The sequence below is a fragment of the Clarias gariepinus genome, chromosome 16, assembly GCF_024256425.1.
Source record: "Clarias gariepinus isolate MV-2021 ecotype Netherlands chromosome 16, CGAR_prim_01v2, whole genome shotgun sequence".
Taxonomy (NCBI): Eukaryota; Metazoa; Chordata; class Actinopteri; order Siluriformes; family Clariidae; genus Clarias; species Clarias gariepinus.
Genome location: NC_071115.1, coordinates 27,126,171 through 27,138,740, shown reverse-complemented (window position 1 = coordinate 27,138,740; position 12,570 = coordinate 27,126,171). Strand labels below are relative to the sequence as shown.

Sequence of the window (12,570 nt, the reverse complement as noted above, 5' to 3'; positions counted from 1 at the left end):
ATCAATAAATGTAATAAACTGATAAATTGTAATGTTTGTCTTTCATTAATTCACAAAACTATATATTTTACACAGACTTCACTCTTTTTTTTTTTTTTTAAGAGATGGTTTGCAGATGGTTTGTTTGGCATGTACTGCATTTAAGCAGTATATGCCAAACAAACTATCTACAATATGGTATAAAGATATGGGCAGCATGTGATGTGAAAACATGTTATGCCTGGAACATGCAAGTGTACAGTACACAGGCTGATGGTGAGAAAAACAGGGGAAGTGCTGGGGTCCTAGAAATGACAGCAAGGATATTTTAAAAATGGAAAATGTTTATAAAGTGTATGGATCAAGCCTTATATTTGTTATATGGTTAAGTTTTACCTGTGTACATTTGGGATTTTGTTTTCAAAAAATAAGTTTTGACCAAGAACACAAGCTTTTTTGCCACAATTTTTAAAAAATGACTTGTTTCAAAAAAGTGACTTTGGTAAACATTTTAGTACTTTGTGACAAATAGTGCAATATGTTTCATTTTACTATTTGTTATAGTTAAAATAATACCAATATATATATTTCCCCCCCTAAAACAACAAGTGGTATGGGCTCAGGTAAAAAAAGGCCTGCAGACCATACAGCAAATACAAATTCAAGACTTGTAATGATCAAGAGCTGAAGTTGATAAAAAGATTTAATGCAATATTAGGTAATAATATATGTGTTATTGTGGATTTATAATGAAACAAAATGATCTGGTCAGAAGGGACTAAGTGTGCACCAAAAATAAGAAAAACATGATGGTTAAACGTATAGTTAAATGTGGTTTACATAAAACAACATGTTGTTGCATTTTAAGCTTAAAACAGCCTTTAATCAAATTGATTGTAAAAGATATGTGAAATCACATAATTTCAACATGGCACATGGTTCTTCATTTAACAATTTGTTAAGAAAAGTAGAAGCTACAGTATGAATAGCATTTAAACTTTGAGAAAATATGTTTTAAAATAATCTTCACACATAAACTATTTGAACTAAGATGACTATAGGAGATATTGTATACATCATGTTATAAAATTATACTCAGCTCACCAAAAATGTATATTCTTCACTGTATTGTCCAAAACCATTAAATGGAAATGATTAAAAATGAATTGTGAAACCAGTGTGATCCCCTGTACTATAATGTTTTTGCCCATTTTATTAGCAATAAAATATATAAAACACATTATGGCTGTTATGTTTTTATGTCCTAGGTAAAACAGGACATCACATTCTGTGATGGATGTTTTTGCAGTGGCAAAGAAGTACAAAACAAAATAACCAAACCGACAAAAAAAAAAAAAAAAAAATCAGAAAAGACAATGATATGTCCAGAAACAAAATACTGAATAAGAAAACACAACGACAATTCAGGCAAACCGGAAAAAGTATGTATGATTTGCAAATAAAATTTTTAATCTTAATTTAATCACTTTTACTGATTAAATTTTAAAATATTTTAAACATTTTAGCAATTAGGTTTCATGACGTCTCTTAAAACTTTTATCCTCAACATGTTGGGCAGATTTTGGTTAAGTAGAAAATATTAAAACCAAAGTATAATGAAAATTGAAACTTTTATGCCATCGTTGTGCTAATAAATATATAAAATTTACTGTATCACAGATATAAACATATAAAGTGCAAGTCAATTGTTTTAGCAAATTTGACCATTTGTGCGAAGTTGAAAATAATTTACTAGCGAAATGCTATATCTGACTTTATCTACCCATTATTTATAAATTTTTCATCTTGTCTGTAATCATTTTCACAAATAATCACTGACTGATTCAATCAGGATACTTATGATGGTGAGATAAAGTCTCATTTATGTGTCGAGGCTTTCCAACCGAAAGTTTTACCAAAAGATTCATTTCATTGTACTGCCATCTAGTGGACAAATGTGTAACAAACAGACGCGAACATTGCAAGCAGCACAATTAAAAATTATGGACATGTAGCTGCAAGTAATATAGCGTTCATTTAAACATATGTTTACCTGCACGCAAACACACACACACACACACACAAATGAGGTGTGTAATAAGTGAGTTTTGCGACCCAGGCGGTTTCTCCTTTTTCATACAACCTCCCCTTTCTTTGAAAAAAGTTGTAATTAATTACTATTTAATTACATTTATTTTTAATTCTGCCTTACTGCACTTTTTAAAGTTAGTTTTGTGCCCATAATCTTTCTTTTCAATATCCCCATCATAATAACTGATGTTGATCCATTGTAAAGCTTTTTATTTTTTGTCGAATCCAAGCTGTTCCATACTGGCTGCTGCTATCAGTGATAAAAGCTCCAGACTCTCTACAGGTGATGGTTAAAGTCTCTCTTGGCTTTATAACCACTGAATCTGGCTTGAATAGATCAGTAGCACAGTACATGTCTGTGAAAAGAGTAAAAGAAAAATGTTTATACAGTATGTTGAACTGTTAAAGGATCAGATGAACTCATAAAGCTTCAATTAAATTAAATTTATTTATATAGCGATTTTAACAACGGTCATTGTCTCAAAGCAGTTTCACAAAAATGTATTTTTTTTAGAAAAGAAAATATTTGGAAGTGTGTATGTGTGAGAAAAATGTGTCTAGATAATAATGAGATGAATGAATGATATGTCTCTGATGAGCAAGCCAAGGGTGACGGCGAGGGTGGCAAGGAAAAACTCCCTGAGATGGCAATAGGAAGAAACCTTGAGAGGAACCAGACTTACCGGGAACCCATCCTCATTTGGGTGATAACAGATAGAGATGATATATTGAACTTTCACCTGCACAACACACATGATGTTATAACAGAAGTTATTTACATTAACATGAAGTCCAGTTCAGCACAGGGAGTCAGTAGGTGCAGAGGGCAGATGGGGTCTGGATCACTGGGAGCACAGGAGCAGCGTGTGTAGCTCCAACCACAATAAAGCTGAATCCAGCTGGAGCTGGTCCTTCTCTGGATGCCTCAGAAACCTTGCAGGGTTGGCCTTTGTCTACTAAAGCTGGCACAATCTCCAGATGCCTCGGGATGGGTAGAAAAAAAAAGAACAGATGGAGAGAATTAGCGTAGTTGCCATTCAGGATAGATGTACTGGAGTATGAGGTTATGGGATAAGTTACGTGTATGCCAGATTAAAGAGATGCGTCTTGAGTCTACTTTTGAACTGGGAAGTCAAAACATGCATGAAGACCTTTGATAGTAATGATTTAAATTAATCACATCAGCGTAGAAAGAGCATATAATAGTTGTATGTAGGGTTTGGTAGAAAGAATCAGTTTTTAAAAGAAAGAGAGAACATTGCTGTGTTTAATTTTGCAAGAGCTTTGACGAAGTAGTTCACTCTTTTTATTTTGTGCTTGGCTGAAAATGGTGTTTAAAGATTTGGGAATTTTTTTTAAATACAGTACACTAAAGATATAACAGTGCCAGTGACCATATTGAGACTGTACAGTGTTTCACTGTTCGTGAGAGATTTCTGTACTGGGGGTTTTTGTACAGGGATGTTGTTGATCTGTCTCACTGTGTGTTACGAGCGCAGTAATACACAGCTGTGTCTTCAGTCTGCATGTTCTGTCCTGTTAATGTTATTGTGTTGCTGGACGTGTCTCTGGAAATCTGAAACCTGCTTTTCAGTTTCTCACTGTAGTAAGTGCTACCATCACCACCCCATATATAACCGATCCACTCCAGAGTTTTTCCTGCAGGTTGTCGTATCCAGCCTGTATAGTAGCTGCTATCAGTTACTGAATATCCAGACAGTTTACAGGTCAGAGTCAGTGACTGACCAGGGGTTACTACTGAGGATGCAGGCTGGGTCAGCTCAACACAGTGAACACCTGTTAAAGAAAATATTGTAATGTTGTAAGCAAAAAGTTACAAAACCCATATTTTATATACAGTATAATCAAATGTAAAACACTTACAGTGTACGGCTGCCAAAAGCAGCAGCAGTAGGGATGTAGAGATCATTGTGTGTGTTGAAGCAAAATGAGTAAAAGCTCTTGCTCTTCATTGCTTAAATATATAACAGGGAAGGACATTTGCATAGAGACACTCCTTATCTGAGTGGAAGTTTAATGGGTTGTGGATTCATGTTTTAGTTTATAGTTTAATAAATAAGAGGATTGAGAACATTTGTTAATGGTTAATCTCATGGACAAACACATGTTGTTATATTATATTAGGTGAACACATACACATCAAGAGCTTCAGGTTATGTTCACCTCCAACTTTAGGGTGGTGTAGAAATAATTTGATCTTTACGATTTCAGCCATGGAATAGTGGGTAATTTAGAAAACAGAAAACTGTTTTTGCATCATTTTCATATTGCCGCTTTCATTTAAAGGATGCTTCTGCTCCATGTTCCTAAACAACTGTTTGATCTGTTTTCCTTTAAAAACAAGTTTAATGAGTTTTACTTCAATAGAAGTAACCTACTGCCCCCTATAGGTGTAAAAAACATTTACAACTTTGTTTCTCTTCTTGCTGATGTGTGTTTTGTATAAAACTCCAAAGTGTGCAAAATTAAATAAATAAATAGGACATGATGAAATAAATCACTTTTAGAATAAATAAGACACAGATACGTAATGTGAGAATGATATTGTGAAATAATGGAACATATTTTGAAAAAAAGCTTAATATTGTGAAATATATTGCACTCTGCAGATTATTGCAGAGGCATTTTATTTAATTCAGGCTGTTTTTATTTCAAAATGTAATTTTTTCAAAGTCAGTTTTTATTTCAAAATCTCATTTTTCACGAGGGCCTATTTATTTCATAATGCGACTTTTCAGCAGAATTAGTTGTTCTGTCAATCAGCGCCAGTGGGTTGGACCTGTGCGCCTATTGGCTGATCCTTTAACATCCATTAGTTTTCCTGGATACCTGCTCCGAGGACCGCCGCTACAGCTAGCAATAACGTGCTAGGCAGTGGCGGACTGGCCGTCTGGAGTACCGGGCGTTCTCCCGGTGGGCCGCTGGTCAATGTGGCTGGCCCAGTCAGTACGTAAATGTATTTTTATAAATGACGGAAACTATAATATTGCATCTCTTTTTTACGCAGATAGATAAGTGCGTTATTCGTACAGGCGATGCCGATAAAGTGTGTGTGTTTTGTAACGGCCAAAACTATGTTGTATATCACTTTAGTTGCTGCGCGTGCCCGCTGAGGAAGTGTGCGCGTGAGGAGGAGTGAACAGAGCAGGAGCTCAGCTGTGCTCCCCCGCCCCCCAGAAACGCTCTATTGTTTTACCCTTTTCTTTACTTTTACTGTCTGTTTTGTATTATAATTTTTTGACGCTCAAAAAAGTCTGATAAAAGTTTTGTGCTCAACGCTATTGAGCTCTTTCTCTGAGTTCTTTTCCCCGGCTATCCGACCCAAAGCGGCACAGTTTGTGTGCATGTGAATGTATTGTAATCCTTTTCCATACGTGTTCTGAAACCACGCCCTCTTTCACTTTTAATTTATTGAGAGAGAGATTTGGATCCTTTCTTGATACAGCAAAGAATTAATAATTGCCATAGATAAAAAAAAAAAAAAAAAGAAAAGGTGGAGCTGAAAATGTATTTGATAAGAAGAATAATGTAACCTACTTGTATGTTAAAAAAAAAAAAGTCATAAAAAGTAAATGATACTTTTTTTTCCCACCCTTTTGGGCTTTTTAGGGGTCTTAACATGCTCAAAAACTTCTGCTGCCATTAGGATGCCTGAGAGTCTGAGGACCTCACAAGAGATTTTGCTGCATAGATCATACACACTTGCACGCAGGCACACGGATCTTGGTACACATTTAGAGCTCATTGGGTCAACTCAACAAGAAGTCAGTTATTTTGGGTCGTTCTCAAAAAAACACCAGATGGATTTTGATATACTCCTCCTAGGGAGTTTATACGATCGTCACCAAACTGGGCCGATGTGATCTAAAGACATTGAGGATGCAAAATCTGAGGGATTTTTGATATTTCAAATGGGTCAGCCGTGATGATGCCTTAAACTTGACATCACACTGAGTAACATTATAAGTCCTTTTTTTCTATCATCTGCGGCATGTTAACACTCTCAAACAAACATAAACACACAAATGTTAACACTCACACACTCACAGCTCTCTCTCTCACACGCACAGAAACACACACATACTGTACATCACACACACATATAGTACATACACACACACAAACACACACACGCACACACGCACACGCACACACACACACACACACAAACACACACACAGGGAGTCAATAGCACAGGGTGCTTAGGCCTGGTCATCATTGCTTGCAATTATATTTATAATTGATTTTATGGGACTCGTGTGAAGCTATCAAATGACTTTAGTTATAGCAGTTGTAAATACTTTTTCTTACCAGCATCTTTGTTTCTCTTACCTGAGGTTTAGCCAAAAAACTATAAAGAGTAAAGCCCTGAAAACTTTTCAATCTGAAAAAATTTAAAGTGATGGCTTCACAAAATAATTCATTTCCAATATTGTGATTCTGCATGTATTTAATAAACACATATTTTTTTCCCCTGTTTGGTCCTTTGTGGGAATTTGTCCATAAGAGATGATCTTAGTGTTTAGTGTTGCACTTTAAAAACAAAAATTATAAAACTTGTGTAGTATCTAGCAAGGTCGGTGGATGAAATATGTTGTTCTTATGATTACTTTAGTAAAAGTGTTGAAATTAAAATAAATTTGTTATGCTGTAGCAGCATCTGTAGACTTCCTGGAAATGGCATGTGCTGTATATTGAAGGCATTTTTCTCTTTTAACACAGCTCTTGTATCACTATGTTCTCCTGCACGGTAATACCCAGCAGAGTCTTGTGCAGTTGAACGAGTCAGCTGCAGGATGCACCATGTTTTTTGGGGTCCTTTATAGAAAAAGGCTCACTACAAGAAAGTTTCTCACATTTTTTTCACCACTGAACCAGTGGGAATAGACGCAAGAGGTTGACAGTGAATACCTGCAACATAAAAGAAAAACAGTAGTGTAGGATTTTTTTATTTTTAAATATCTGATATTCAGGGTGAGAACTCACTGATGAGGCTGATTAGTTGCAGAAATAAGGAGAGTGGGATCCTTATGGTGAGTGTTGACGAGACGTAGCTGCTCCACTCAGCTCAGCTATACATAAATACTGCAGACACAGCTCTCTGGATTTGCATTATGATGTTATGTAGTTTCAGATCACCTGCTGATGACAGAAGGACATAATTTTGATCTTTGAAATGTTACACATCAGCAGGAAATCTAGGAAAGGAGGAACACCATCATAAATTATGCAAACAGAGTGACAATTTTTTTATTATATTTAAAATATATATGTATTATTATTTGCAATATAGTGAGGTATTGAGATAATATGTCTGCAAATAAAACAAAACCTTCACTTATCACTTCACTCTGACGGTTACAATGACAATGGAGAATGTAAGACTTTTAAAATAATGCTAAATAGGACTTCACCACTATCAACAATTACACACACTTTAAAACTTGGTTTTTGTGGAGCATCCAAAGGAGAGAGGGTCTAAATGGACATACTGTATATCACAGAAACGAGATGTGTGAGTTTGCACAGTCTGTCCTCTAGTGACACAGAAAACAAAACAAAAAGAAATTAACAAGAGTTTATTTTTGTTTGTTTTGTTTTGTTTAGCTGAAATAAGTCTTGCTCTAAAAAAAATAAACAAACAAACAAACAAAAAAAAAACTTCTCTTTTCAGTCACTAAGGTTATGGCAAAAAGACATACTGTGCAAGAGGTACTTGATTCAATCTTCCAAGAAGCAGATAACGATGTGGAGGAGGATGTGTCAGAGCATGAAGACAACTTGAAAAAAACTCTGATTACAGCCCCCTTGATGATGACTAAGTTAAGTTAAGCCTTTATTTGTCACATATACATTACAGCACAGTGAAATTCCTTCTTTGCATATCCCAGCGTAACTGGTGTCAGAGCGCAGGGTTAGCCATGATACGACGCCCCTGGAGCAGATAGGGTTAAGGGCCTTGCTCAAGGGCCCAAGAGTAGCAACCTGGTGGAGCTGGGGATCGAACGGCCGATTTTCTGATCAGTAACTCAGTGCTTTAGCCCTCTGAGCCACCACTGCCCCTTAAGGTAAAGGAGCAGGCAGCAACGGAGACATTTATGTCAAAAAACAATATCATCAGTTGGTCCTCACTTCCTCTCGCAGTTGCAGGAAGGATGGCAGTGGGAAATGACATTCGAATTACTCCAGGACCCTCAAGACTGACTGCTTCCAATGCATTCTGTCAACATTCCTGCTCTTCCTCCCTCCAGCCATTTAAAAAAATGTCACTGAAATGACAAACATGGAGGGGATTAAACGATTGGTCAAGAATGAAAGCCCATTGATGTGACTGACCTACATGTCGACATACTGTAGGTCTTCTAATACTGGCAGGTGTGAACAGATCCCGATGTGAGGCTGCTTCTAGTCTGTGGAATGCTGACACTGGAAAACCAATATTTTGTGCCACTATGGTCCTGGAAATATTCTGTACCATATCGGCAGCGCTCAGGTTGGATAATCATGAAACAAGACCCGTGCAGCCTGTTACTGACAAACTACCAATAATAAGAGTCATGTTGTAATGATTGTACAAAGTTACAGTATATAAAATATAACAATAGTACTAGAATGTTTTTGCCCATTTTACTTTTAAGAAAATATATTAAACGCATTATAGCTGTTATGTTTTCATGTCTTAGGTAAAACTCAACATCACATGTGATAGATGTTTTTACAGTGGACAAGAAGTAAAAAAACAAAATAACAAAACAACAAAACTGACAACAAAATAACAAATCAGAAAAGACAACGATATGTCCAGAAACAAAATACCAAATGAGAAACCACAACAACAATTCAGTCAAACCAGAAAAGTTACGTATGGTTTGCGGATGAAATTCTTATTGCTGATTAAAAGGGACATCTGCCACTCAAGATCAGTGGTAAGAATTTAATTTGCAAATCACACATGGGCATGATGTTTCTATTACTGTCCTTTATACTGACACAACAAAACATCATCTCCATCACAACTAAAATGTATTTTAAACATTTTAGCAGTTAGATTTTATAATGTCTCTCAATACTTTTAACCTCAACATGTTGGGTAGGTTTTGGTTAAGTAGAGAAAGTGAACTTCTCAGAGAACTAATGTATAATAAATATTGTAACTTTTATGCAATTGTTATGCTAACAAATATATAAAATGTACTGTATCATCTGGTCACAAATCATCACTGACTCATTTAGTCAGGAGCTCATACTTAGTGATGGTGAGATAAAGCCTCATTTATGTGTCGAGGTTTTCCAGCCGAAAGTTTTAACAAAAGATTCATTTCATGAAGCTTCATTTAGGAGCTCATTGTACTTCCATCTAGTGGACAAATGTGTAACAAACAGATGCGAACATTGCAAGCAGCACAATTACAAATTATGGACATGTAGCTGCAAGTAATATAGCGTTCATTTAAACATTTGTTTACCTGCACACACACACTAATGACGTGTGTAATAAATGAGTTTTGGGAGGTGGTTTCTCCCCTTTCATACAACCTCCCCTGCCGTTGAAAAAAGTTGTAACTAATAACTATTCAATTATATTTATTTTAAATTTTGCCCTACTGGAACCATATTAATTAATTAATTAATTAATTTTTTTAAAAGTTAGTTTTGTGCCCATAACTACCATATCTGAACCTTTAAATGAAAAATAAACAAAGACTAAAATACACACCCACCCTCCAAAAATAGTACTATAACTACTTATTTAATTATTAATAGATGCTTTCCAATAAGGGAAGTTTTTCTCAGTGTACAAGTGTCCCTCTTACTCGGGGTGCACAGTGTGCAGATTTTAGTAGTGAGACTCCACGGGAACAAGTCTTTATTCAAACCAGCTGAAGCGCTAAACGAATCAATCATGTGACCCCGGCAAAGACAAGAGGTGCGTTCGACTTCATGCGGCGCTGCACAGACCGATCGCCGGCTGACTTGAAGTAATGCATGCCGGTTAGAAATTTTGTCCGACTTGAACCGGCGCCGACGCCACGTGACGTTCACGTGTGGCATCAAAGTAACGCGAGAGCGTTTCGAGTACAGCCGGCTTGCTCAGCCAGCGCAGCATTTCAGGAGCGACTGCGCCAGGCTGTGATGACGTCACAGCTTCTCATGATTGGCCACATTCACCACATGACGATGATCACGAGTCTTTCGTGCCTTAATCCATATAATTGCATAATAAATCAATGTGCATGCGATTTCGTGAATTTTTTCCTTTAAATTCTTTATGTTGGATTTGTGCACAAGTTTATTGTACTTTTTTTATACAGACCACTTATAGTATTCAGCTGCATATTTAAGTAATATTTTTAATGGAATAACTAAAATGTCACAGACATTTTAATGTAATGTGGTCAACATTGAATGATGCTGAAATCTGTAGTTGCTGCTTCACTTGCATGTGTTGCATTGTGCTAGTGTGCATTGTCCAGTGAAAAATACAACATTTAGATCACTTTTATACACTGGTATAAATTATAATAAAGACAAATACATTGTGCTTGTGCATCTATGATTTTTCTCGGTAGCTTCACACACCTTGAGTATAGTCCCATGGTCTCTCATTTCGCATATATAAAGACCATGCATTACCAAGTGCAAGAAAAAACAAAATGAATAATATAACAATGAATGTGAAGGACAGCAAAGGAAGAACCTTTACGCTTAAGGTTTCCAAGGAAATTGCAGAAAGAATGAAAACTGGTAAGTAAATAGAAGAACTGGAATAAATACAAGTTAACAATGATTTGTGTGATTTTTATTAAATTTTTCAACAAAACAACAGCAGTGGTACAGGTATCTTAACAACAGGCAACATTCTAATGGCTATAAATTCTTAAATGCAAAGACAAAAATAAAAAATAAAAAAATCACAAAACAAGTTTAGAAAGGCATAGTCAATGGAGACCTTCAAGAAAGTTCCAGAGAGAGGACTGTGTGATAGTTTTGAGCATTTCCCCAGATGTTCCTCTCTGATGTCATGGCAAAAGTTACAGCCGTTGACACAAAACAAGGTAAACACTTGTGATGAACAAACACATACTGGACACATAAGTGACAACTAAATTTTCAGCTTTCTCTCTAAATAGCTCCTACAGTATCAGCGATCTAGCTTGTGCTGCAGTGTTCCCCCACCTCCTTCTCTATGTCCCTCTACCTCCACTGAGTCACCTGTACCCCTAAATCTCAGTTTTGTGAAACCATCAACCAGCCAGTGCCCTGTGCAACAGACACCTATTAGCCAGGACCTACCGACTACCACCCTAAAAACCGATGCAGTGGGTGGTAATCCTTCAGGAGCCAGAAACCCATCCTCCGTCCAGATATACCGCCCTGAATCACAAGGTATGGCACCTAAGACTGGAAAAAAGATGCATGTGTTTGCAGTGGTAAAAAACTTTTTTTCAGAAATCACACACAAAATGACGTTGCTACTTTTGGACCTTACAAAAACTTATCAGCAACTCTACTTCTGCAACAAAACTGCTTTTTATAAAAAGCTACAAACTACTTTTTCACAAAAAGGATACACCTTGTCAAGTGAAAAAATTAGAAAAAAGTTAACCAACATGTTAATTACTTACAAAAGAGTTAAGGATCGCCGCCGTGCAACTGGGGAGGGAAAGCAAACCTGGGAGTACTACACAGTAAGTCTAAGACTGCACTGTATAAGATCATTTTGCATCTTATTACAAAGTCACTTTCGTATTACATTGTGCTTTTTCTGCAGCAAATGGATGAGCTATTTGGGTCCTCTGGGATAGGAACTGCACCACCTGGAACTATCTGCTCTACTCCTCTATGTGTGGAAGATCCACCTTCTGAAAACAAGCCTCCATCAATCTCTCTTCCTCAAGCTCAGGCAGCAGGTGCTTCTGTAGACGAGCAGCTGGGGACCTCTGCCAGTACAAGCATGTCCAGGAGGCAGAGATCCTCACAATTTTTTGAGGCATATGAAGTGCATGCAGAACGAAGAACAGCTGTGCTTGAGTCTCTTGTAAGGCTGGACCTGGAGAGATGGCGTCAACTAAAAGAGGCGCAGACGATCTTTTGAGAAAAAGATGTTGACCAGTTTGGGAACTGTTGTGGAGGAGCTAAAGAAAATCGGAAGACAACAAGAGCAAATTATACAGTTACTAAAACCTTCTTAAAAACATGGCAAATAAAGCTTATTCTGTTCCAAGCAAATGTCTATGTACTTTTATTGTCATCTTTCCAATGTTATAAATTGCCTCTTATTTTCAGTTACAATTTCAAAATGCACTTTGAGGTGACACTTCAGAGCTCTTGCCTTGCATTTGTTGCACTTTCATACAATTTTACTATATTATATTAACTGTCTACAATTTTTAACTTTCACTGAAATGATTGCATGTTGGTACTGCAACATAACACCACTAAACAAGACATAATTTGATTAAGTATAAGCTTGATTTG

General features: G+C 36.5%; 1 gene segment (V, D, J or C); it reads right to left on the bottom strand.

The window, feature by feature from the left end:
* Positions 1-3,547: 3,547 nt before the first annotated feature.
* LOC128544701 (Ig heavy chain V region 914-like) lies at positions 3,548-4,001 on the bottom strand. The segment is given in 2 exon segments: positions 3,548-3,867; positions 3,955-4,001. Coding segments are annotated over 2 exon segments (366 nt in total).
* Positions 4,002-12,570: the final 8,569 nt, after the last annotated feature.